General features: G+C 43.1%; 1 protein-coding gene across 10 annotated transcripts; it reads left to right on the forward strand.

Annotated features, from left to right (window-relative positions):
* Nucleotides 1-941: 941 nt before the first annotated feature.
* On the forward strand, nucleotides 942-9,510 carry LOC140339303 (uncharacterized). 10 transcript variants are annotated; one of them, XM_072423923.1, is made up of 7 exons: nucleotides 989-1,019; nucleotides 2,110-2,240; nucleotides 3,217-3,324; nucleotides 3,459-4,108; nucleotides 4,522-4,695; nucleotides 5,026-5,134; nucleotides 7,259-9,510. In XM_072423923.1, the coding sequence occupies exons 4-7, from the start codon at nucleotides 4,064-4,066 to the stop codon at nucleotides 8,569-8,571; spliced, it is 1,641 nt and encodes a 546-aa protein (XP_072280024.1). In that variant the 5' UTR covers nucleotides 989-1,019; nucleotides 2,110-2,240; nucleotides 3,217-3,324; nucleotides 3,459-4,063; the 3' UTR covers nucleotides 8,572-9,510. The 10 variants fall into 10 exon arrangements, with proteins under 10 accessions (XP_072280017.1, XP_072280025.1, XP_072280023.1 ...); XM_072423922.1 differs by lacking the exon at nucleotides 2,110-2,240 and having other exon boundaries at nucleotides 973-1,019; XM_072423925.1 differs by lacking the exon at nucleotides 2,110-2,240 and having other exon boundaries at nucleotides 974-1,019; nucleotides 3,459-3,566.
* Nucleotides 9,511-27,436: the final 17,926 nt, after the last annotated feature.

A 27,436-nucleotide genomic window follows, 5' to 3' on the forward strand; every position in this document is an offset into this window, starting at 1 on the left:
TCGGATCGCGAATACGAATGCGCGAGCGAGCGTCTGATTCTGCTTGATGAATTAGGGCCATTGTGTTTGAAAGAATTTATATTTGTTGGCTGTGGAGGTGGCGCTGCCAGGTATTTTTCATATATATATATATATATATATATATATATCCTCTATTGCCCAAGGCAGACCTTCCTCATACTACTTGCTCTGTATGCCCTCCTCACATCCTGTTGTCATGTGCTCTGTATCCTCTTTACATCCCCTTGTAATCCTTTGTGCACACCTCATACCCTGTTATCAGTCTTCTATGCCCTTCTCAAATTCTGCTGTTGCCCCTCTGGGTTCCCACTCAACCCACTCTCTGTTACCCCCTTCACTTTCTGTTATCATTTTTTACACCCCTCTGTGTTGCCCTCATACTCTATTTTCTCCCTCTCCACCCTATGTGCCCCTCACACCCCAATGCCACTCTCTCCACCACAAGGACCCCCTTACACTTCGTTATCACCCCTCCATATTCTGTGCTAACTCAACACCTCTTTGTCTCACCTCTGCCCCTCAAACCCCCTGCAACCTCTGTGCCCATGCTCTATTATAATGCCAACACCTTTTTTGTCCCCCTTTTTTCTAACCCTAATGTCAGTTTCCACACTCTATGCCCCCTCACACCCTCATGTCTCCCCTTCCATCCTATGTGCATCTCACCCTGCTGTAACCATCCCCACCCTCTGTGAACCCCTTTCACCCTATTTTCACCCCTCTACTCATTTTGTGACCCCCTTGCAGCCTGCTGTCAATCTTCTCTACTCTTTGTAACCCCCCCCCCCTTTCCTACACGCTATCACCCCCTCTTTTCCCTATGCCCCCTTTCACTCCGCTGTCACCCCCTCTACCCCAGAGCTAAACCAGAATTCACATCTGCGCCAGACTACAAGTCCAAGAATGCAGCGCGTCCGCCATTTCCGGTCGGTGACATCACACAGCGGGCATTGTGATGTGCGGAGGACTGGACGTTCTACGGGCAGACTGGTCTTCATGTGAGTTCTGTGAAGCTCCCGGGGGAAGTGGGGCAGTTCTCATCCATGGAAGATAGGAATAAGGGTCGCTGGGGTGTTGTGCGCTCCGAAAATAGCTCCCCGGGTAGCATTCTGTAGAGGTTGCCTTAGCATATTGGTTCCTTCTGATGGTGTACCATCCTTAACAAGACACTTACATGGATTCTGTTGGTTAAGGATGGAGAATAACATCCTCTGACTGGCCCTCCAGGTACTGGGACACCCTTTATTATGTTCTTCAATGACATATTTGTCTTTGGGACTGCAGTGTTTTCCCCTAATATTCCCCAATTACTGAGGGTGCACTGATTTATGACATCATTTAACAGTTTTGTGCGTTCAGCACATAATGGTTCGTTTTGCTCTGCCTCTATTTTGTGACTTACAGAGGGTAGAGAAACTGGAATTTCTAATGGGACTGAGATGTTTGCTACTTCTGTCAGTAGGGAAGGGTTGGAACATTGGACAATTCTTTTTATTTCTCTCTGTGCCTTCCTGTTCTGGTGACCACGACTCTCTCCATCTCTTACATGGGTTTTACAAGGACAGAATGTGAAGGGAAATCTTACCAGTGGGGTCGTAGACCGATATAAAAAAAAAAGCTGAGGTTTGAGTTTAAAGAGACCCTGTCACCAAATCATTTACCTCCCAGTCTTCCCATAAGATATCAAATCAACCTAAAATATTTTATGCATTTTATACCTTCATGAGCCTTCCTTGTGTAGAAATTAAAAGGCCAAGAGATGTGATGTCAGCAGGCAGGCTAGCTGTCATGGCAGTTTATTCTCTGGGCAGATATATAAATGGCTTTATAGAAGGGGCAGGGATAAAGGAGCTAGGACAGCACAGGTTGTATATAGACATTCCCGGACAAGAAGAGAACCCTGATATGGAAAGGGGGGGTTGGGAATTCTCTCCTCTTGGAGTGCTCAAGTTCTAGGCATTGACATGTAGGTAAAAAAAAACATTTGTGGAAAGGAAAAATGCTGTATGGCTGTCGGCTTTTTTTCAGTTTGGTTTTTATGCCTTGTGTATTACCTAACATTTTGGCCCTTGTTTTTACCATATTGAGGCTACAAGTGATCTCAAAAGTGGGGTACCTCGACAAGCTCAAGCTTCAAAAGGGTTCTCTTTCGTTTTTGGGATTAATTCTCCATCTGGACCCTGGAGGAACTTGGTTGGTCATTAAACATCCAAAGATTGGTTCGTGTTCCATTTTTTCTCTAGAAATATTAGAATCTCATTCTGTCCATCGTATTGGCTAAAGTGTTTCTTCCATCCAAGAAGCTTGAGTCACATCTTCAGTTACAGTGCTGACACAGTTGAATGTCAATACATTATTTCATGCAAGCTTTGTGGCACAGGATCTCTTTTGTCAAGTCAACCACATATGTGGAACAAGTCTTCCTTCTGCCCGGGCAGGGAGATTAGGTTGACTTCTGTCAAAGCTATATTTTGGTGGCTTTCCTTACCACTGCAGAGCATAAATAAACCTTTCCATCCCTCCTTCCTTAATTTATGCAAGATCTTGACTCCGGTTTTCTGGTCTCAGAAGTCTTACCATTCCAATAAACATCCTGGAATAGACATTTGATGAAAAACGGGAACCTTGGTGAGCGAATCATCTGATATGTTGTGAATACTCGTATCATTGAGATGTTCCTTCCATAAGTCCCTTCTTTTAGCTGGCAGCTCTCACCAAAGGTCAGATGCTGTATTTGTGGACTTCTTTCTAACACTGTAGTATTAGTTTTTTGTGGACTGACATTTAGGTTTGAGATGCTCTCTTGTAACAAATTTCAGGGTATTCACAGCCCTTCAGTAGGAACTGTAGCCTCTTCTAGCTTAAATCTGTGCTATGCATTTGTGAGCTTTGTAATGACTTATGCTTGTATGTGGACTAAGAGAAGAATAATGTTTTTGGAACTGAGGAACACACTCGGGCCCATATAGTTACTTCCCTTTCCTACCCAGTAAAAGGTACATGGCTACATCCTGGTTTAACCTATTGTCAAGGAATCATAGGCAATACACACAACCCTGCCATTGGCCATTTATACTGCTGATACTTTGTACCTGGGATCTTGCAAGGAACGTTACAATAATTGTATGTAACCCTTTTTCTATAAAAAATTGTACTATGGTGTTGTAAATCATATTTATTAATGTTCTCCTACAGGGGATCATGATTAACGGCTCAGCACTGAGGATGGACAAGAACCAGAGTCATGTGACTGAGAGGATATTGACGCATACATTGGACATCATCTACCTGTTGACCGGAGAGGTGAGGAGGATTCTGGGAGGATCGCATGACATCACCTTTATCTCTTTTAATAAAACACAGACCTGACTGAAGAGGTGAGGAATATACTAGAAGGGTCATGTGACATCACTTTTGTCTCTGTTTTTGAAACGTAGACCGGACTGGAAAAGTGAGGAGGATCAGAAGAGAAAGAGAGTCACTGGACCTGACTCCTTTTTTCCATTGAATAAAGAAACTTGACTGGAGAGCAGGATTCTGGGAAGGTCAAATGGCATTACTTTTATTGCTATTACCTCCTGGGCGGTTCATTTCTGTCTGGATTTATATGTCTAAAAGCAGTACATAATCTTTCATGAAAATTTATTTTACATTGTAGGCCTGTAATTCTTAGGCTTAACACCAAAATATGTCCAAACAAGGGTCTAGTAGACATCCTGAGTATAATAAAGTTTGAAACACAAATCATGTCAAAATAATAAATTAAATTTAATAATCAACTTTAAATAAAAAACACAAAAATCTGTTAAAACAAGGGTGCATAAATAAATTAAAAATATTGATACCTGTAATATAACTGTACTGTGATTACTTTGTATTGGATTCAATACAGTTATTTGGTATTAAATCTAATACAAAATAATTCGAAATTCCCGCCACGGCCCCGCACGAAGGCCACGTGCACCAACGTCATCGGGAACTGCCTGGGAGGGCAAGCACAATCGCCAGGGGACCGATCGGAGGAAAAAGAAGCGGCCAAAGGATGGGATCGGACGGGCAGGACACTAGAGGACGCCGGCGGGACCAGGTAAAGCTTTATTCATTATTTTTTTGGCTACCCCGAGTGCAGCTCGGGGTTACCGCCATTAGCATTTTTTTTTTTACCCCAAACCACACATTGGGGTTACTGTTTAGGAGGTGTGGAAAATTCTGGGACGGTCACATGACATCACTTTTAGATCTATTCTTATATCTATTAATAAGACAATGTGAAGCAATGATGATTCTGGCATGGTCGTGTGACATCACTCGTATTTCCTGTAATAAAAAATGGATAAAATCAGAAGGGTAAAGGGTATTCTGGGGGTACATGTGACATCACGCATCTCTTTTACTATAACACAGACTTGACTGGAGAGATGAGGATAATTTTGGGAAAACAGTGTTTTCTCAAAACTCTACAGATATGCTTTATGATGGTATCTTCCTCCCATTTTTTAGGATTATATGGTTGTCAAGAAGTTTGAGGGAGATGGTACAAATAGCAAGAATCTCTCTGTGTCTGAATATCTGAGCATCACAGATAGTTCACCTCACGCCCTCATATCAAAAAGAAGCAACAGCAAGAAGATCCTGGAAGTAACCAACAAGATTATTGAGCTTCTGACGGAAGAGGTGAGCCTCATTGGGAATTGTGGGATAATTTGAAGCAAGGTATGTACCAAACACAAAGAGCCTGATTTATTAAAGCTCTCCAGGATTGGAGAAGATAAACTATCATAGAAAAACCTAGGTGATCCAGCAAATCTAGATCAGATCTGGTCCAGGATTGAAAATTAAAATTCCCAAATAATAGCAAAGGATTTTTAAGAAATCCATTCCAGGGTTGCTGGATCATCCAGGGCCTTCTTCTCCTGTCTTGGGAAGCTTTATTAAATCAGGCCCATTGTGTGTCAGGTTTCTATAAGGCATGAATATGTTATTGTGTTTTTCTTCCTTGAGCAGTGGAATTATTTGGAGAAACATAAAGACCTATACAATGATGTAATGACGGATGAAGGGCAAACCTTGAAGAAGATACAAATGGAGGGTCTGCAGGCTAATGAATCCTCAGGTAAGGATTTAAACTACTGTTTGTGTGTCATCCACAACAAACATTAATAATGGACTTCTAATGCAGCCAGAGAAAGTATTGCAATTTTTTTAAGGTTAATTTACCTTTATTTTTTGCTACATTGCAAATAGATTTAGAAGGATTTTTAATGCTTTTGTTTCTATTTAGAATATACATTTAATCAGAAAACTGTATAGTAACACACACGAAAAATCAGCTCATACTTATTTTTTCTGAAGAAACTGCTTCTGGCCTCCCTTTGCTGATGGTCATGTGACCAGGCCAGGTTTTACATTCATTTTTGTGGAGATAGGGTGTCTGTCTTGAAGAACTCTTGCTAAGCACTGTCCTGTAGTGAAGAAGGATTATGCAAAGGTTACACTGTGCCTAACCTTTGCACAATCCTTCACTACAGCACAGTGCTTAGCAGGTGGTTCTGACATAGAACTGGAGCCTATGAAGACAGAAAAGTTTTAGTTTTTAAAGGAAGCAGAATAATGTTTCTCTTACTGCCTGAATTGGTTTAGGGGTACACAGTGAAAGAATGAGTGTGGTGGGTTCAAGCAAGGGAAGACATAAAGGAGATTCAGCCCCTTTTAGCTGGGCACCACCCGGCTTTTTTCAGTAACCATAATGCTTTTGGGTGATTACTGAAAAGTTGGGTGACAGTACAGAGGGGGCCACCTGCCTACAGCTTCTTCCCACCAAACCTAATACTGCTTTTCTTCACAATTTTAGAGCTGCTGTTCTATGCCTGGCAAACTTAGGTTAGCAGAATCTATCCATCATAGAGCCTTTGGCCCCAGTCATTACCCATTAAAGCTCCTTTTTGGAGCACAAAAGCAGACATCCAGAATGATGGAAACTTCCTACCTTCCCTGTACAGTATAGGTGTGTAATAGGCTGCAAAGATTATAGTATCTAGGTTGTAGTCTAGGCTGGGGTAAACTTGCTGGTTAGGTCGTGGTCTAGGCTGAGGTACTTTTACCAACAGCAGTCTAATTTAAATTGATTGCATTTGCTGGTAAGGGAGTGGTCTAGGCAGGAGTGCTAGGTGGGACAGTCTAAAGAGCTGCATCTAGAACCAAAAATCCCCCAAAGGGATCCCAATTCTCAATTGGTAAGTAGAAGTGTAGTTTGGAATATTGTGCCTAAAGCCTTCCATCTTTATTAGTCATTAATGGCTTTAGCCAGTGCTGATTTATGCAAGAATGGGTAAGGGGTACTCTTTCCCTAGGGTGAAGGGGGAGCTTTCTGGTGTAGCCCTTAACAAAAGGGGTATGCAGATTTTAGGTCCCCTGCAAACCCACACAACTATTCAGGGGATAGCCTGTGATAAGCTCTGTCCCTCAACTGTGGCACCCCTGTCCTTCCCTACTGTAAAAGGGAGCGTAGGGGTCTTATATGTTGGGCTGGAGGGAGAATGTTGTCACATGCCTACTGTTTTCCTGCACCTGGCCAGCCAAGTTTCATGATAGGGAAGGAGCATGAATCAAAATTCACATTTTCATTAAACTCCACTTTTATATATTAAAATAAAATACCCCCTACAGCTTTAGGCATTCCAACCTTGTTTTTTTAAATGAGTTGTGTATTTCCCATTTTGTTTCCCTGCTAAAGCCAGCAAGCTCTTTTCTATACAATATGTTTACAGGGTTTAATAAAATAAATTGTGTGATATGTTCCCAAAGGTCCCCCTGACCCTCCAACTTTGCAAATTTAATGACTTTACTATGTTCAGGAGTTTTGTAGTTAATCTGAAAATTCGTGAGCCATAAACTTTGACTGCAATTTGCTATGAAGTGGAAAGATAATACAATTTTAGAAAAATCTGCTTGGCGCATTTGAAAATGATTCAAAATAGTTTGCTCTAGAAAATGATGCCCGAATGTACAAAACAGATGGGTATTAACAGCTAGTTAGGTGCCCATGTTGAGAAAAAAATCCTTCCTCATTATAGTTACTGACTATTTCTATTTGCCTAGATGATGGAAACGTCATGCAGACTCTGGAAAAAAGGTGAATATAGAAGGAAATGCAGCTGTAGTAACACAGGATTAGTTAGGACTTAAGTAAATGACAGGTCCACTTTATTTATTTTGTAATATGCTATATTCCCAACAGATGAGGCGGAGAGCCAAGAAGGCGACAGTTCAGGCAATGAAACTTGTGACAAATCCTCAAAATGTCAAAGATTCACTAAAAAAAGCCTGAATGTGTCTGATGGTAAAGTTGTAGCGGAACTTATTGGTGCTTCTACAGAACCAATGGAATGTGTTTTTGTAAAAGATGAGGAAGAAGAAGAGGCGGAGAAGGAAGAAGATGACAAAGACCAAATTTCCGACATTGATGCAGAAGATGATTTTGTCCAATCTGAACATTGGCCTATGGAAAATAAATCCAAATCGATTGAGAGTGACAATGACCAGGGCGAAATTGATGAAGACAACTTTCAAACTGTTTACATTTCTGAAGATGGCACCACAGTCATTGGCGACAAACTGTCTGTGGTGACCTGTAGTGAATGTGGTGAACGTTTTGTTGCTAAACCTGAGAAATTAAAAAGTTCAAAGCCAGTTAAATGTATCAAATGTTCTATACTTGCCAACGGTCCTCAGAAACCAAACAAGTGGACAAAAGAGGCATTACGGGAAGGCTTTTTGTACTTGCCTAAAAATTCTAGCCGTGACGCAACTGAAGCATTCACCATTAACAGTAAAGTCGTCATCAAGAAAATCATGTGTGGGGATCGATCCGCTGAAAGTCCACCCAAAGTTCATCCAGGTAATAAAGTGCTGATGTGTGAAGAGTGCGGACGATATTTCGCCCAGCAGGCCGCCTTGGATATACATCATAGAATTCATACTGGGGAAAAACCCTTCATTTGCTTAAAGTGTGGTAAAGGTTTTAGAAGCAAAGGAAACCTTGTATCTCACCAAACTGTCCACACGGATGATAAGCAGTTTCAGTGCTCCATATGTGATAAATATTTTAAACGAAGCCTAGGTCTCATCGAGCACATGAGACTTCATACCGGCGAAAAACCATTCACTTGCCCTGACTGTGGCAAATGTTTTTCTCAACGTTCGGCCTTTAGCACTCACCAGAAAATCCATGCAGACGGCAAAGTATTCACGTGCTTTGACTGTGGCCGGTGTTTCAAAACTAAGGCTGACCTTCGAACACACGAGCTGGTTCATCTGGGCGACAAGCCATTCCAATGTACTGAGTGTGGGGAAGGTTTTACAAGACGGGCCAACCTATTAAGGCATCAACGTACACATTCAGGGGTAAAGCCCTTCTCCTGTCCTGATTGTGGCAAAACTTTCACACGTAAACTTGGCCTTTTGAAACATGAAAGGCTTCATATACGGGAGAAAGCACAAGCCAAGTTTCGAGCAAGTATGGCTTTTGTTGCATCCCAAGCATCACCTTAAAAGGGCATAAAAAACCAAGTACCCTTTCAAAATGTTTCCCTACCCAGAGTGAGTCAGTTCTAGGCAGATCAATTGAGCCAGATATCCCAGTTGACCTAAAACAAAAAATCCCCCCCCTTTTTTTTTTTTTTTTTTTTTTTTTTTAGAACTGCTCCTACTCAAAGCATAGGTTGAATCACCAAGCAGTGTCTCTCCTTAGTAACGTTAGGCGGGTGATCTCTGTAGCTGAGTCGTTCCCTGGTCGCTCACTTCTGCACCACTTCTGCATATTGATTCCTCATTTTTCATGCGAGAGTGAGACTCCCTTGCTGAATAGATAAATCCTGGGGGGTCAGACGCAGAATTCTGACTCGACGATTTGACCATAGAAACTTTAAAGATATTGGATATAACTATTCATTTCAGCATTTTGACATTTTTGGTTTGTATAGTGGGCACATCTAAAGGCTAAATCCATCCCAAATTTCACATTATTCTGTTTACTTTTTTTTTCTAGGTTTCTTCTTTTTTTGGTGCAGTACATAGGCAAATAAATTTTCATGGTACCCCTTGCAAGGTTCTTTTCCTCCCCCGGCCTTAAGGTTTTTTTCAACAGCCTATCTTTTTATGAGGTCACACACCAGCAAGCTGAACAAGAATTTCAAATATCAAGACCATTGAATTCAGTTTTAGGATAAAGCCGCAGCTTTATAGGGACAACGTAGACACAAGTAGCAGCTGTGTGCAGGAACCCTTTTAGACTACATTGTAGCATACGTTCTAGTCTTGTTCATACCCCCCCCCCCCTTTACTGTTCGAACTTATATAGAGACACAACTAATTAGTGATTTTCTAAAAAAAAATGTGGAGGTGGGTGGTTTAAAGGAAAAAAATATTGTGTCTGTGTATAACTGTGTAATACATTTTACAGTAATTTCAATAAACAAATAATTTGTACTATTTGTCAGAATATTCTTTTTTATTGAAATAAGAGTTTCCTTTGCTATCAACCAGCAATACCAATATCTGGCTGCACATTGAATCTTTAAAGGACCCAATCACTAACTTCCATAGAAAAGCATACATGCTAAAGAACGGGCTCTTTACGTACCAATTTGGAACGCTGCCCTAGTTGAGTTGTGTTCTCCTACAGGAACAAGGGTTCTGAAAAATTCCAGTTGATCCATTTAGGAGAATAAAAAAAACATTTAGGGAACTGCAATGATTGAATTTAACCAAAACCGAAAAGCTATGTTTTAGTCCTTTTTAGAAGTGCCTACTTTTGATCTTCCTGGTCAATTCCTTGCCTCCCAGGGTTCTTGTACAGCCTATCCTACCATCGGCAACAGCATATTTTTTGATGATGGAACAAAATCAAACCCCCCCCAGACAATTGTAAGTGTAGTGATTAAGAGGCCAAGGAAGAGGCAAGACTGTCAAAATCTATGCTGCCTAGCAGATTCTTTAGCCTTCACAAGACAATTTTTGCATTTTATAAAACCCTAAAAAACATTATTTTGGAAGTATACTCAAATTTACCTGGAAAAGAAGTTAAAAGACCTGCATAAGGCTGAAGGTAATTATAACTGCACTTTATTCAGGATCCCGGTCCAGTGTCTCTTGGAAATAATGGGTGAACCAAACACTTCATCTGTCTGCCAGTCCAGGAATTAGAGTTGGCGTTGGAGCACCTAGCTGACCATAAAAGGACTAGGTATTTGACATTGGGAGTCAGAGTTGGATCCTGAGAGCTGGTGTGGCTCAGGAAGAAAAGGTGTTTAGGAACTGTATGTTGAATGAGTAGCAGTGCAGGAACCCTAGCTCAGGATGATGGGTGTTCAAAAGTGCTTAGAGGTCTCCAGATTAATGGAGTTGGACAAAGTGGAACTAATGTTGTCTCTTTGATGTCAATTGATTAAACTTAATCCTAAAAACATTCTTTATTTTTCTCACTTTTCAGGGTAATAACAATAATGGAACAAGTAAAAACATTGGATGCTAAAACATAAAAGATTAACGTCACAAGGAGTACATCACAAAGTCCAATAAAATGTCAGTGGTTGAAAAAGGATCGGTATTGGTTGTTTCAGCAGCATCATAAATATACAGCCCAAAAGGGAGTGCTAGGCGTCCTCCTTGTTTATTAACCAAAGATTTCAGTAATGTGTAAAAGCCCAAATATAGCATATTAAATTAATAACTCATTAACATGTCAAGAAAGGGCAGGGTCCAGCTGGCACTTGAAATCTTGTGTTTCCCTATAATATGTCCAACTTCCCCACCTAGCATTCAATTTGTCCTGGGTATCCTAGGCACTAGCTGTAAGATCTTCCATCACCATGATGTCATTCACCTTATGAAGCCATAAACCAATGGTGGGGATAACTGTTGACTTCCAATACAGTAGAATGCAGGAGTTTGCAGCAATAAAGTGGTGCCTGATGATGGAACCCTTATAGGCCTTCGACAAAATAGTGTTGTGTTGCAACAGAAAGAACCTGGGCTTGGTATTTTTTGGAATTCAATGTGTGGTAACGTTTTGGGTAAGGAAGCCCACCTGATTCCAGAAAGAGCATAGTAGCGGGCATGACGAGGGCGAAATGTCCCACATGCTACCCTTCGCCTGGCCACACTGCCAGCAAAAGTTGATTACATCGGGAAAGAAGCTATGTAACTTCTCTGGAGTTATATACCAATGAGACAATATTTTATAACTAGTTTCTGGATATTTAATACTGATGGAGGGTTTATGAACCAGGGTGAGTATCGTGGCTTTCAGTTCAGTGGAGTAACCTAATTCTGCCTCCCATGCTCAGAGGTAGGCGGGTAAAAAAAGTCTCAAGAGCAGAGTTGAGCTCGGGATATAACAAGGAAAGAGAGTGTTGGGTCGAGCCCTGCCCAACGCATAGCAGCTTAAACATCGTTTTTGTGCTCAACACATCGTTGGTGTGTTCAAAAGGGAGGGATTTAAGGAAGTCTAAAAACTTTTCTGCCCTCCAAAAATCTAATTTGTAGGCGGAGGAGGCACCCATCAACAACCCCTGGGTTACCCACTGACCCTGTACAAAGTGCTCCACTCTCTGAACACCCTCTCCCATAGCCTGCAAAACTGCCTGCCCTTCCTCTCTAGGGGGAAAGATGGATTTCCGAAGATCGACAGTAATGGTGAAGGCAACAATTTTGATTGAAACAAGGGCTGTTAAGCCAGAGTTGGAATCGAGGAGTTGGAGACAATTTTGGGTGCCTGGAGTCGATAAAAATGTACAGACTCTGATAAATTTAAATTTTATTTAAAAAAATACAGCAAGTTCAAATGTCCTATTTCACAAACAATAGTCATAATTAAGTACTTCTCTGATGTAAGAATAAAGCCCAGTGCATAATTGTAGTTCTACTAGTGTGAAGTTCAGGTAAGCTAATATACAACCCGATATTCACATTATTATCATCTGGAATATGTACATTACAAAAAGAGTTTTAATTTTATTTCAGAAATATTGTGTTTATCAAGTTCATTTGAGTGTAAACAAGTGTAATGATGTAGGTGTAGGTGAGTGCTATGGCCTGATGTGTGTTCAGGTGTCCTGTCTGCACTCTCCATATATGCTCCCATCCAGGGCTGAACTTTAACATCATTTTGCACACCACCTAATACTAGTAAGTTAGTTAATTGGCCCTCTGGCCCTAGAGCCTCCCACTGCCCTGTCTTCAGCAGAACATCAGCAAACAAAGATAAAGGGCAGCAGCATCTGCTTAACTTTGTCTGCTAAAAGAGCTTAGAAGAACTTAGAGGAATAGCTTTTTGGATTTAACTGTAAGTGTTCATGTTTATTTTAAAACTGCATGGCTGCTTGTGTGTACTGTAATGGCAGTCTGTGTGCATGTTTCTGGATAAAACTGCAGGGCTATGTGTATGTTTGTGTGTATTGTACAGGAATGTATGAATGTTTGTGCAAAGTGCATATTGTGTAAATGTTTTTCTGTATAGGACAAATTATGTCTAAGTTTACTGCAAGGCTATAGCTTATTTGTGTGTATAGTGCCATGTTGTGTGTATGTATGTTTATGTTTATGATAACAAAGTTATCCGTGCTGCTGGAGCTTATTATCGATGGGGACACCTGTTCAATGTGTTGGTATTGAAAGGCAGGGAGTCCATCGAGCTGCATCTCCACACACAGCTGCCCGCATTATTTACCTGGCTCGGGGTTGAACCTGTTGTCATTCCAAACTGTCTGAATTTGCCTTACGTTCGGGGGTCTACACCCGTAGTACTACAACCAATCAATATCTAGCTCCAGTCTCCACCGGAGAAGGAGCAAATTAGTGGGGGAAAATGATACGCGGTGCGAGCAGCAGCTGAGCTGCAGGATGGATGCACCACAGAGGCCCAGAAGGAACACTTTTCCGGAGCGAGAGATGTCCTGGCGCCTATGTCCAGTGAGACCTGATTGATACTCCCGGATGGGAAGTATATACTGGCTGCACTTAAACTTTCTTTTTTGAAGATATGTGGTGAGAAAAAGACTTATTGCTATTACAAGTATTGCATTGTTTTTTGTTTTTACAGCTGCTGTTTTATAATGTGTTGGGGGCCTCAGCTGTTTTTGTTGATAGGGCGTTGTTGGGAGATGCCTGGCTGTGATGACACATGGGGTGATGCACTGCTACTGTACTTTTTGTTTTTTTCACTGTTTTACTGAAAGACCTCAATGCTAACTTTAATAATGGTTTTATAACGCTATTACGTCTGTATACGCAGTGTCTATCATAACCGCACGGTCAGTAATGAAGGAAGGGGTTGCTGATTTTCGTTGTATCCTGGTGTGCTTTGCAGTGGACTATTTATGATAGACCTATAAATGACATCTTTCTGTGTGGCCCTCTGGTGGTTGTTTGTAGGAATTTGAAAATTTTTCCCCTTTTCCTTACACTCAGGTATACCCTATTTGCCATGGCTGATGTTTTTCTATGCTATGCCATCTCAGACTAGGGCCCCTCTCCTCTTTCTCCCCCTTCAGTGGCTCTTTACATTTTATGTGCAATGGTTTTATGCCTTATGTTTTTATGTGTTTTATGTAATATGCTTACTGGGAGCAGACAGTACTCTGGGAGGGGGGTGTATTGGGGTGGACCTCAGTAGACCTGGGTGGCGTCCCTGATCTTTGATTTTAAGGTACGCTTCTTTGGTCCCCACTATCCGCTGTCACCCCCGACGCTGTCAGGTTGTACACTTTGTTGTCATTGTCGCTATCAGGAGCTTCCTCCTGGCCCAGTAAATCATATGTTTACCTATGCAAGTTGCCGCTCAGTTGATATGTACATTGGTAATTGTGTGAACTCTCAAGGCTCAGGCTCCTTTCACGCAAATGTTTAGAGAGCTACATGATCTGGAAACCAGGCACAAGCGCGGTCTCTCACCAGACACTGAGGCTCAGTTAACTGTACTCCGAGAAAAAATTAACACTTTGTGTTGTACTAAGGCAAAATCCCAACTGGATAAGTGTAGAGCCTTTTTTTTACGAATACAGTAACAAATGTGGCAAGGCCTTAGCTTGGGCAGTAAGGGCAAAAGGGGCACGCGCTTTTATACCATGTGTGCATTCTAGCTCGGGGAAACCGTTGCATTGCTCACAAGACATAGCAAGTTCTTTCAAGGGGTTCTAATCAAAATTATATAATATGATAGAAAATGTGGAGACGTCCCCACCCGCCTCCGTGGATGCAGTTATACAGGAATACTTTAGTACTTCGGGTATTCCTAAGATTCCTGAGGAGACCTTGTCTATTTCAGATGACCCTATTAGCTCAGGGGGGCTACAGGCTGCTATTACTAATGCACCTACGGGGAAAATACCTGGTCCGGACGGTTTTACTGTGAAGTATTATAAAAGATTTCACCCGATCTCACTTCTTAATTGACATGTTAAGCTTTTTTCTAGTATTTTGGCACGCAGATTAACTCTCATACTTCAAGGCCTTATACACTCAGACGCACACTCAATCTGATCCACCACGTCACGACAACCGAAACTCCCACACTGATCTTCTCGGCAGATGCCGAGAAGGCGTTAGATTGGGTGAATTGGGCATATAAGCGACAAGTACTCACCTTAATTTGGCATACCCGGGCACCTTTTTCTATTACCAATGGCACACGGCAGGGTTGTCCCCCCTACTTTTCATTCTGTTACTTGAGCCTTTTCTGGGGCATATTCGCAAAAATCCAGATATCAAAGGTGTTACGGTGGGTAAAATTGAGCACAAAATAGCCGCTTATGCGGATGACCTCCTTTTTCATATAACTTCACCTCGTGTAACCATCCCCAATCTACTCAAGGAATATATGCTCAATTTTCTGATTACAAAGTAAATCTCCAAAAGTCAGAGGTGCTAGATGTCTCTTTGACCCCCGAACTCAGAAGGGTTCTGTCCTCCTCCTTTCCCAGAGCCACATTCGATATCTAGGCCTAATATCCCGGTTAACATCACCAGGGTAGTGGAACTAAAATTTCAACAACATTTGAAAAGACCTTCAGCGCTGGTGCCAACAAACCTTTTCGTGGTTTGGGCGGTGTAATATCCTGAAAATGAATATCATGCCCCGCCTCCTCCACTTGTCGCAGTCCCTACTGTTACATATCTCCCCTCACTTGTTATATAAATTTAGGGCTGAATTTCTACCATTTATATGGAACACTGACACCCCTACTTGACTGGTTTAGTGGATTGGTGCAGACACGCCCCTCTTAAGGGATAGGTGAGACTGGGGGACTCCCCCCAGTCCCCCACACTGCTCTGTGCTGCTGCATGGTCCCCACCAGAAGAATGTACTACCATGCGTTGTCATCCTCTGATAGGGGAAATGCTTAAAATGGTAACCAAATATTTTTGTATTGAGGGTAATGAGACATTTCCTTCCCCCAATACATTTCCTTTCCTCCTATACTTGGCCACCCCAGATTTCCCACCAGTAGAAAGGACCTAATTTTTAAGCAATAGATTGCAGGGGGAATTTTTAAGGCTATACATTTTTTGCAACCTTCAAACTGAAAAGCGTTAGAGTAGATTCAACTGGACCACTCCCTCCCATGTGTAGATGTCTGGAGGAAAGTACAGATTGAACATGTTATTGTCTCACTGCCCCCTGCGCGGGTTTTCCACCGACCCTTTCTCCTATTGAGAGTTTATGTATGGCCGGGGACCCACTAAAAGGTGTACTATCATACACGGATAAGATGCAATTGGCGAATAGTGATACTTAGGCGCTGTTTTTTCTCTCTAAATGGGAGAGAGATCTTCTCTTCTCACGGAGATGCACAGAGAGGTGATGTTCTTATATGGACACAAGGCCTCTATAAGCAATCACTATCAAGAGACAAACTAATAATTGCTTACGAGGTGGTATAAGACCTCAGATGTACTGGCCAAAATGTTCCCGCACAATGTGCTGGAGATGTTGTAAGCATACAGGTACGTTACTACACGTTTTGGAGATGTCACGGAGATTGCTCAAAACTGACAGGGATCTCTATAATAGATAAGCTGGAGCTTGCCCTGCTTCATGTATCTGTGGTATGGAAGAAGCGATAATGGGGGTTCCCTATTGCGGCATTTAATAAATGCGGCAAAGTCATGTATCCCACCACTATGGAAAAGCGCAGTCCCACCCACTCTCAAACAATGGGTTGCCAGAGTGAGTGGTATCCAATACATGGAGGAATTGATAGACTTAGGGGATCAGCCGTAACACGTTCCGGTGCGCACTTGGTTTTACTGGGAGGACTTCAAATGCTCTGATGCTGATAGACAACGGTGTGAATCAATAAGGATATTTAGGCCACTCTGACTCCTACCTCCCTTCCCCTCTTTTCCTCTCCCGTCACCCCCTTCCCCCCTCCCTCTCTCCCTTTTTTTTCTTCCCCCCCCCCCCACTCTATCTTCTGTTCTAGACTATTTTGTTTGAAAAATCGGAACCAATTAAACCTACATGCTGTACACGGCATTGGGCCACACGGTATCTGTTTAGGAGAGTTTAGTAATATATGATCTGTGAAGGACCTGCAGTTTATTGTTTTGAGTCTCTGTATTTACGAATCCTTTTGGGCATGTGCATTTTAAGTTGTTTTGCATTGTTCTTCACACCAGTTTTCTGCACAATGTATATGTATGCTCTCTGTAAATATATGTTTTGTTGGTTGCTTAAAAATATATTAAAAAAAAAAAAAAGAATGATCGCATATCGAAACTAGAAGAAGCCATCCTTGTTTATTCTGAGATTATTAGTGAAGTGGCTAGAACCGTAACAGCAATGCTACCCACCAAAGTTAGTGTTGAAAGACTAACAATTAAATTTTAGGGGGTGTTAGTCACAGGTGTCCCCCACTTGCACCTACATTTTTGGTTTTGTACATCTCCCCATTCCAGAGGAATTGGGGTTCAAAGGAGGGGGATGTCATTGTACACACCCATTTGTACACGCCCCATGGTAGATTTATTTCACTGGTAGATTTTTTTCATTAGAACACCGGATAGGGAATCCCCCTCCTCCGCAGTGTCTTGGGAGGAAGGGGATCCCCCATCAGGGATCTCCCCGCGGCAGGCGAAGGGAGCCACAACAAGGAGGCTGAAGAGCCGCATGCGGCTCCGGAGCCGCAGGTTGCAGACCCCTGGTCTAGGTAGTGGTGGTCAAGAATAGAACATGGGTCCGTGCTCGGAGCCCTCTCAACGCGCTCGCTAGGAGCCTCCCATATTTATCACCATATTCATAATAGGATCTGCAGCATTTGATAAGAGCTGTCTTGGCTTTACCTAGACAAAAATAGGCTAAATATTGCCGTACTAGGGCCAATTCTGCTCCCACTTGTTTGTCTAGATTTTGCTTGTCTATCAAATCCAGCTCCTGTAGGAATTTGAGAGTAGATAGGATTTCAGCTTGTTTTTTCTTTTTAATCTTAGCACCATGCTGCATGAGCAACCCCCTCATGCATTTTGTGTGCCTCCTATACCACGATAGGAGAGCAATCTGGCAAGTCATTCGTTTGAAAGTAGTGTTTTATTTCTGAGGATAAATTTGTGAGCAGTCAGTGTGAGCAGGACCGGGCATGGTTGAAGAATGCAATGTTACCTATAGTGGATTGCAGGACCCGAGGGAGATCCGTGTGTTTGAGCCAAAAGTGATGGATTCTGGAAAACATCCGGTGCAGGTAGGAATAGAAAGGTAAAATCCCTTCCAGTGGGATGGGTTTTCCGCCAAACATCCACTAGTTGGTGCTGATGCATGTATCATTTCAACTGATCTGTAGCGGTCAGGGGCGTGTGCTGCCGCACTTGATGTATCCAGTGCAGGATCAGGAGCAAAATAAAGTCCTCCCCACATAACATACATTCTGCAAATCCCCCCAACTTCTCCAGCGTACCCCTCAAAAAACGCCTTTGATTTAGCTGATGTGCATATATAGGGACCAGTGTCACCAGTCTTTCCTATAAGATACCTTTCACACACAACACTTTGCTTTCTGTGTCCTGATACCTTTCTAGAAAATGCCAAGATAGGCTGTTAGAAATTAGTACTGAAAAACCTCCGAGTGTGTACCCATAGAGCCACAGTGATAGCCCACTGGGAATTTTTTATTAGCGAGTTTAGGAATCCTAATGTGTTTAAAATGGGTTTTCTGGCATAGTGCCATTTAGACAGTAAGGCTGAGCATTTTTCAGGTGTATTCAGACCTTTGGCATTATAAGTAACCAGTTTGATATGTTCCACGAAGTGTAATTTAAACCACCACAAAATAAGTGAATCCTTGTGAAGAGGGGTGATTTGTTAGTCCCCTAACAAGTAACGGAGAAGGAATAGAAAAAAAAGAGAATATAAAAAAATAAACAACTTGAAAACAGCAGCCTATAAGCAGCATGAAACACGCAAATTAAAGAAAGGATATAGTAACCACGACCCGTCCTCGGCAGAGACGTGCAAAATGTCCCACGGATTTCAAAAGACCCACCACATATCCCTTGGTTTAGTGGTCCTCCAAAGGGAGAGTTAGATCGGGTCTTCCTGGTGAGGTGGGAAGCGATGCCACTGGGTTTTCCTCGTCTGGGTATGCCACTGAGGAACTTGAGACACAGTGAGAAGGCTAGGTGTAGTCGGCCAGTCCAGAATGGATACTGGCGGTAAGTTGAAGATCGCCAAGTGCACAGGTAAATCTGCCAATATACGGAAAATCGACGTCTTTCCATCCATGTGTGCAATGAGTTGGGATGGGAATCCCCAGCGGTAAGATAATTCCTGTTGACATAGCACAGTGAGTTTCAAAACTTTGCAGAGCAGTAGTAACATATGTCGGGATAAATCCTGGAGAAGTTGTATGTCAGATCCTTGGAAGGTGATGGGTTCCTGGTTCCTTGCCGCATTCATAATGGATTTTTTGACAGCGAATGAATTGACCCTGCAGATGACATCCCACGGCCTGGACGGGTCCAGGCTCTTGGGACCCAACACACGGTGGATGCCGTCCAGTTCCATAGTAGAATCTGACGAAGACCATAGATGAAGATCAGAAATGCTGCGGTGTGCTGATCCAGTGGAGCTACAGCGGCGTCTTCCTGTTGTGTCAGCAGCCGTTGTAAAAGCAGAGAATGAAAATTTCTGTCTCTGTATGTTGGTTCATCTGTGTCTACAAATCTTGCCTTTTCATTATCCACCAGCCTGGTGGTAATAACTATCCTGAGAGTAGCAATTAGGGATGAGCGAGAAGGCCTCCGACAGTCTCGCAAAAATTTCCTTGAACGTCCAGTGGGTTCGCAAAAAATTTCGGTGAATCGATTTCACGAATTCCAATTAAGTCAATGGGCTGAATTTAAACATTAATAGCAAAGCCCCTTTACATGTTAGAACCACCAAATTTGCTAGGTAAATGTGGGGGAACAGTGGCAACAAGGAAAAAATACAAAAGTTCCAAAGGACCTTGTGGTTTTCTAGAAAATGGCAGACAAAGTGACAGCAGGCAAACAGGACTTTTGCATGATTGACAGCATCCAGAAGGCAGCAAAAACATTAGGACATTCAGAAAGCGTGAACTCAACCCATTAGCAACAGTCTCTGCCCTCAAAACAGCAGGAAAACCCATTGCTATTTAATGTACGCACCCCTATTAAATTTACATTTTACCTGTTTATTAATTATATTAATTGCTAGCTGGCATCATGACCTGGATGACATGTGTAAGGAATGACACCCATAAAGTTGTGGACAAGTAGTGCAGTGACATTAGGCAAAAGGATGGAGGACCAGAGACAGAGCGTGGGTCAGCGAGAGCAGTAGCAATGTGTGGCCTCTGGTCAGCTGTTGCCACGGAGACTGCATTGGTAAGAGTCTTGGAGAGCTGGGTGTAGTGCATCGTCGATGCCACCCAGAAGTGTACAATTTTAGGTAATTGAATCCTGACAGGTGGCAGCAGCAACAGCAGGAGGAGGCAGCGGTGGGCCCTGAGACAGAGTGTGGACGGCATTTGTAAAAAGGCATCTAGAGCTGGGTACTGGGCAGGCAGCAGCAGTAACAGCAGGAGGAAAAGGCAGTGGGCCCTGGGAGTGAGTGTGAACGGCATTGGTAATTGGCATCTAGAGCCGGGACTGGGCACGTGGCGGTAGCAAGAAGAGTTGGCGGAGGGCCTTGAGACGGAGTGTGGATGGCAATGTTAACTGGCATCTAGAGTTGTGTACTTGGCAGGTGGCAGCAGTAACAGCATGAGGAGGCTATGGGCCCCGAGACGAAGTGTGGACTGCATTAGAAACTGGCATCTAGAGCTGGTCACTGGGCAGGTGGCAGCAGCAACAGCAGCAGGAGGAGTAGGCGGTGGGCCCTGAGACGAAGTGTGGATGGCAATGTTAACTGGCATCTAAAGCTGGGTACTGGGCAGGCAGCAGCAGTAGCAGCATGAGGTGGAGGCAGTAGGCCCTGAGTCAGAGTGTTGACTGCATTAGTAACCCACATCTAGAGCTTGGTACTGTGCAGGCAGCAGGAGTGACAGCATGATGAGGAGGCAGTAGGCCCTGAGAGGGAGTGTGGACGGCATTGGAAACTGGCATCTAGAGCTGGTTACTGGGCAGGTGGCAGCAGCAACAGCAAGAGGAAAAGGCAGTGGGCCCTGAGACCAAGTGTGGATGGCACTGGTAACCGGCATCTAGAGCTGGGTACTGGGCAGGCAGCAGCAGTAACAGCATGAGGAGGGGGCAGTAGGCCCTGGGAGTGAGTGTGAACGGCATTGGTAATTGGCATCTAGAGCTGGGACTGGGCACGTGGCGGTAGCAAGAAGAGTTGGTGGAGGGCCTTGAGACGGAGTGTGGATGGCAATGTTAACTGGCATCTAGAGTTGGGTACTCGGCAGGCAGCAGTAACAGCAGGAGAAGGCCGTGGGTCCTGAGACGGAGTGTGGAAGGCATTAGTAACTGGCATCTAGAGCTGAGTACTGGGCAGGCAGCAGAAGTAACAGCATGATTAGGAGGCAGTGGGCCCTAAGACTGAGCAAGGACGGAATTAGAGGTTGAGGTCACAGTGTAGAAGCTGTAGCTATTGGAGACATTGCTTTGTAGAAGACTGGCTTTTCCTAGCTGTAACTTTGTAAAATGCGGCATGGACAACATTAGTAACTGTCATTTAGAGCTGGGTACTGGGCAGGTGGCTGCAGTAACAGCAGGAGGTGGAGGTGATGGGCCCTGAGACGGAGTGTGGACAGCATTGGTAACTGGCATCTAGAGCTGGGTACTGGGCAGGTGGCAGCAGCAACAGCAGGAGGAGGAGACAGTGGGCCCTGAGACAGAGTGTGAACGGCATTGGTAACTGGCGTCCAGAGCTGGGTGTAGTGCATCAATGACACCCAGAAGTGTGTAATACAATTTGAGTGAATGGGGTACTGACAGGCAGCAGCAGCAGCAACAGCATCAGGATGAAGCAGTGGGCCTTGAGACAGAGCATTGAGCGCATTGGTAACTGGCATCTAGAGCTGAGTGTAGTGCATTGTCAATGACACCTAGAAGTGTGTAATACAATTATAGTGAATGGATTACTGACCGGCGGCAGCAGCAACAGCTTTAGGAGGAGGCGGTGGGCCCTGAGACGGAGCGTGGACGGCATTCGTAACTGGCATCTAGAGCTGGGTGTAGTGCATCGTCAATGACACCCAGAAGTGTGTAAAACAACTTTTGTGAATGGAGCGCTGACAGGCGGCAACAGCAACAGAAGGAGGAGGAGGCGGTGGGCTCTGAGACAGAGCGCTGACGGCATTGATAACTGGCATCTAGAGGTGGGTGTAGTGCATTGTCAATAACACCCAGAAGTGTGTAATACAAATATAGAGCTGGCTGGAGTAGTGACAGGCGGCAGCAGCAACAGCATGAGGAGGAGGCAGTGGACCCCGAGAAGCAGAGCGTGGACCACATTTATAACTTGCATCTAGAGCTGAGTGTAGTGCATCGTGAATGACACCCAGAAGTGTGTAATACAATTTTTGTGAATAGAGTACTGATAGGCGGCAGCAGCAACAGCAGGAGGAGGAGGCGGTGGGCCCTGAGACGGAGTGTGGACGGCATTGGTAACTGGCATCTAGAGCTGGGTGTAGTGCATCGTCAATGCCAACTTGAAGTATGTAATGCAAATATTGGAAATTTGTGATTAAGGGCCAGACCAAGATGTTTTGTGCGCCATCATTGTTGCTGTGGTCTGTGGTGCTGGAAGTGTTAGGAAGGTAGACGATATTGCTCGTTTGTATCATGAAGTGGATGACATGAATGCCAACCCTCAATCTTACAATACTTAGCTGAAAAATTAGGCAAAGGCAATAGTACCAGTGTGTATCAGTGTGGCAGTACTGGGGGTTCTCATCTGCAGTTTGTTGGCCTCCCGAAAGCAGCAAAAATGTAAGGTAAATTGCTAGCTGGCACAATGGCAGGCATGACACTGGCGACGAATGCCTGTGAATCCAGTCTGTCCTCGAATCTGTCTGTGCCACAGGATGCAGATTGCTACGCACCCGTCATCGTCTTTCAGAGTGAAAAAGACCACACTGGAGAGGTGAGTGCAACCACTCTGCTGCTCTTTTTCTTTGCCTGCCTCTGCATCTGGCTGGGTGCCCTGTGTCTGCTCCATCTCCATCTCCCCCACCATCATATCCTCTCTGACTGTTCCCATGCTTGTGTCCACTCGTCTGTGTGTTCTTTGGGACTCCATGAGGCAGATTTGCGGCCCCTTCTGCACACATCTCAGACCTGTTTGACAACTTGTGTTGGTGCCACCAACGGCTTGCTGCTTCTGTCCTACAGTGGCGGACTCCCGGGGCATATGCCCCCTGCCAGATGCGGCAGGTTGCCCAACGCCATGCCTTCCCCTGCGTCTACGGCTCATCTTTTACTTATTCAGCAAAAAATGCACCTGTACCAAATGGTTTCTTTGGTAAATAGCAAGTGGTATCACAAATAAATATCTGTATTTTTTGAGAGAAATACAGACATTTTTCTGGCTCTATGGATATATAACAAGTGCTATCACAGTTAAATATCTGTATTTTTTTGAGAGAAATTCATAAATTTTTCTGGCCTTTTGGATAGATACCAAGTGATATCAGAATTAAATATCTGTATCTTTTGGAGGGAAATACAGTACTTTTACTGGCTTTGTGGATATATAACAAGTGCTGAGACTTTTTTAATATAAATACAGACATTTTTCTGGTCTTTTGGATAGATAACAATCTATCTGGAATTTCTTCAGGACAAGGTTGATAGAGTTGATAGGCTTGCAGTACAAATGTGGATATTAGCTTTATCAGGTTCCTTAGACCTTAAGCGTGCTGGACATTTTAATCAAAAGCTTTCTGGTAAAACAGAACCAGCGGTCTAACCCACTTTTAAACAAATTATTCCTGTATGTCCTAAATTGAAACACTAATGTTGCTTCTGGGACATCCTATTACAAAACTATGGACATTATTATGGAGTTGATCTGTTTAAACAAAACATTTATGAAGCATGGATGTTGGAGAAGACATGGCTTAAAACAGACATTCTACATTTATCATGGGCAGTACTGTGGCTCAGAGGTAGCACTCCTGCCTTTGCAGCGCTAGGTCCCAGGTTCAAATCTCGGCCAGGACACTATCTGCATGGAGTTTGCAGGCTCTCTCCGTGTCTGTGTGGGTTTCCTCCAACATCCCAAAAACATGCAGTAAGGTTAATTGGCTTCCCCTCAAAATTGACCTTAGACTAAAATAATGACATATGACTATGGTAGGGACATTAGATTGTGAGCTCCTTTGAGGGAGAGTTAGTGACACAACTACCAACTTTGTACAGTGCTACGTAATATGATGCCGCTATCTAAATACTGTATAATAATAAAAGCTGTTCATCAGGGTTTAGTTAACTCAACAGACAATGTCTGGCTCCCTGACCATTGTGCTGGATTTTTGCACAGAATCACAGTCATGCTAGACTAGCAAAAGACCTTCCGTAAACTGTTTTTAAAATGCCGTTCTATGCTTTAGATTTAAGGGCCATATCAAATGGGCAATTTTTCAACAGCATCAGGATCCTTTAGAACAGTTTTTTTCTCAGCCTTCTATTCTTTATGGGCTTTCTAATTCCCCAAGTACCTTAGACCACTAGAAGGCACCTACCATAGCAAACCCAGCTGAAAATTCTGCAAAAAAATTTGGGGTGTAAAAACTGTAGGTTTTCAAAGTCTCTTTTGTCTGTGTCTGTGTGTATGTGCTGATCACCTCTGCCAGCACAAAAGCTTTTAGTCTCATAATATTCTGCAGAGGAGCATTGACCTCCCTATGGAAGCAACATTACTTGCATTAAATTATTATTACTAATATTATTAATATTATTATTGTTATTAAACAGGATTTATATAGCGCCAACATATTACGCAGTGCTGTACATTAATCAGGGGTTGCAAATGACAGATTAATACAGACAGTGATACAGGAGGGGAGGACCCTGCCTCGAAGAGCTTACAATCTAGTAGGTGAGGGAATTAACACACAATGGGAGGATGTAGTAAGGGATATATGTAGTGGTGGGAAGTATGGATGGTTTCAAAAGGCAGAAGAAGATGGGTAGGTAAGTTTGAAAAAGTAAGTTTTGAGTGCTGTTTTAAATGAGCAGAAAATAGGAGCAAGCCGAATAGGATGAGGAAGACTATTCCAGAAAGTTGAGGCAGCTCTAGAAAAGTCTTATATCCATGTGTGTAATGTGGTTATGAGTGAAAAGTCAGTAGTAGGTCATTGGAGGAGCTGAGAGAGCGGCTGGGGTAGTACTTTTTTACCAGGTCAGAAATGTAGGTGAGACAATAACTGTGGAGGGATTTGAAGGCAAAACACAGGAGCTTGAATTTGATTCTAAGGTGAAATAGAAGCCAGTGTAGAGATCTGCAAAGAGATGCAGCAAAAGAAGGAGCGGTGGGAAGGATGGATGAGTCTGGCTGCAGCATTCATAATAAATTGTAGAGGAGAGAGTCGGGTTAGTGGAATACCAGAGAAGAGGATGTTACAGTAGTCCAGACGAAAGATGATAAAAGCATGTACAAGGAGTTTGGTGGTCTCAGGGGACAGGTTGGGCGGATTTTGGAGATGTGGTGTAGGTGAAAGTGACAGGACCTGGAAATGTTCTTAATATGAGGGGTAAATGAGAAGGCAGGGTCAAAGGTGACACCAAGACAACGTGCCTGAGGGGAGGGCCGAATAACAGTGTTGTTAACGATCCTCTAAAAATTAAGGCATTAGGTTTTTGGTCCCAACAGGATATTGGGAGCCAAGTGCATTTTTACCATAATCCACAAATGTTTTGGGGGATTTTATGGGTATAAAACATTGGGAAATGTATGCTCAATGCAGATTCCCACAACTTTCACAAAATGACCCACATTTTCATCAATTACTTACCTTTCCTCCACATCCCCCACTCATAACCGCATTTGCAAAACACAGGTTACTGACATTATTATTCCACATCTCCCAAACACTTGCTAGTTTTGTTTCCATTTGTCTCCATTTAATATACAATTAGTCGAATAGTGGTGTACTCCAACTGTAGATCTGACGGTGGCCCATCCTAAAAAAGACCATTTTTTTAGTTGAGGATGTAAGGTAAAGACCAGATTATTAAGTGGGTGTAAGTTCTCAGTTCTCTCTGGCAGGGCAGGATGGTTGAAATCTCCCCACCACAGAAGTAAATCTTTAATTGTTAGAACCAATGGAGTTATTGGCTAGAGCCTTACAGTTCAGTTGTGATGGACTATTGGAAGCCTCTTTGCTTGTGTGTAGAGCTGCTCTCCAGCTCCTCACCTCCAACCATTGTTGCTACACAAATTGGCAGATCTCTATCAAGCTTTTTTGTTGTCTTTTAGTCCTAGGTGTCATCTGCATAGTCCCTTGAACAAAACGGTTTCAAAAAGATTTCCGGGGGGTGTCCAGCCAGCACTCAAGATGGCCGCATAGTCTGAGTCACCCATGTGAGCTATTAGCGACTAATGCAGTGATGTACCGCAAATTTTCTTCCAAATTCTGGCCGTCCACCGCTGGTCTACCGACTCGGCAACAAAGCGACCATGACAAAACGGAAAAAGAATAAACCTGAACTGAGGAAACTTACCAGCTTTTTTAAACAGCAAGACCCGGCTGATTCTCAAGATTGTGCCGACGCTAGGCCTATCTCTCTTTCAGCATCCCCGGACTCTCCTGGAACCTCATGCTCCTCGGAAATGGGATCTCTTAGCACAGATCAACCAGTACCTTTATCTGGCGAGGATATACCTCAGACCAAGATATGTCTGAAATGTTTGATAAGATTAAAACATCCATCACAAATCAAGACAAAAGAATCCAACACATTGAGAATAAAATGGAGAAATGTTCCCAAGCTCATAACGAGCTAGTAGATGCCGGCCAGGAACATGAATCTGTCCTCCATTGGATCGAACAAAAACAAGCTTGGAAGATCGTTTTTTGAAAAATAACATACAATTTAGAAACATACAGGAGGCAGCCTCTCAATCAGAATTAACTGGGTAACTTACTGCCTATTTTAAAACTTATTACCCGCAGCCTCAGATTATGATCTCCTCATTGATAGAGCGCATAGAATTCCCAAACCAAATTTTTTACCGCAAGATATCTCAAGAGATGTGCTGGCTCACATGCATTTTTTCCATGTGAATATTTATAGCCAGGAAACTACCTGAACTATACAAAAAATCCAATTTTTTGCAGACCTAAACAAAAACAAAAAATCCTGTATAAATGGGAGTTCCCTACGAAATTGATAATCACAAATCTGGGGAAAAATTACCCGGTGTCAACAGGGTAAAAGCAGGTATGAAGCTATTGTCAGAATGGAAATTTCTTACAGAACTTTTACCACAACGACAAACTACATCTCCCAGATGTATAGAAACAAATAGACATTAATTGTTCTTTCTCTGCATTTTTTATTTACCTCATTTTTTTTCATGGCTCAAAATTTCATTTAACTGTCTACCACCCCTCTATAAGTTACCTTAGTAAAGTTACTCTGCCCATTTACCTGAATTTATTTCAGGATGTTTGTTTGCTATCTTTTTTTTTACTTTTTGAATTCCAACACACGAATGTGTTCAAACAAGATATTGAAATGTGCCTGGGCACACAAACCACAGCCAACTCCAAAAGTCTTTTTATCGACTTTTTTATAGTCATAAAATAAGACAGGGTATTTACAGATATCAAGTCCGATAAGCGTAGTACAGGAGGGTTAGGCAAAGGCAGGTCCGGAACAATCTGAGGTCAGGGCAGGCAGCAGACAAGAGAGGTCACAAACAATCCAAGGTCAGGACAGGCAAGAGTCAGGCAAG

This window comes from Pyxicephalus adspersus, chromosome 10, assembly GCF_032062135.1.
Source record: "Pyxicephalus adspersus chromosome 10, UCB_Pads_2.0, whole genome shotgun sequence".
NCBI lineage: Eukaryota > Metazoa > Chordata > Amphibia > Anura > Pyxicephalidae > Pyxicephalus > Pyxicephalus adspersus.

Bases quoted from the DNA above. Each gene is read 5' to 3' on its own strand.
- LOC140339303 (XM_072423916.1), top strand. From the start codon at position 3,223: ATGATTAACGGCTCAGCACTGAGGATGGACAAGAACCAGAGTCATGTG. The intron at 3,325-4,521 runs GTGAGGAGGATT...CCCATTTTTTAG, and splicing joins TCTACCTGTTGACCGGAGAG to GATTATATGGTTGTCAAGAA. The intron at 4,696-5,025 runs GTGAGCCTCATT...TTCCTTGAGCAG, and splicing joins TTGAGCTTCTGACGGAAGAG to TGGAATTATTTGGAGAAACA.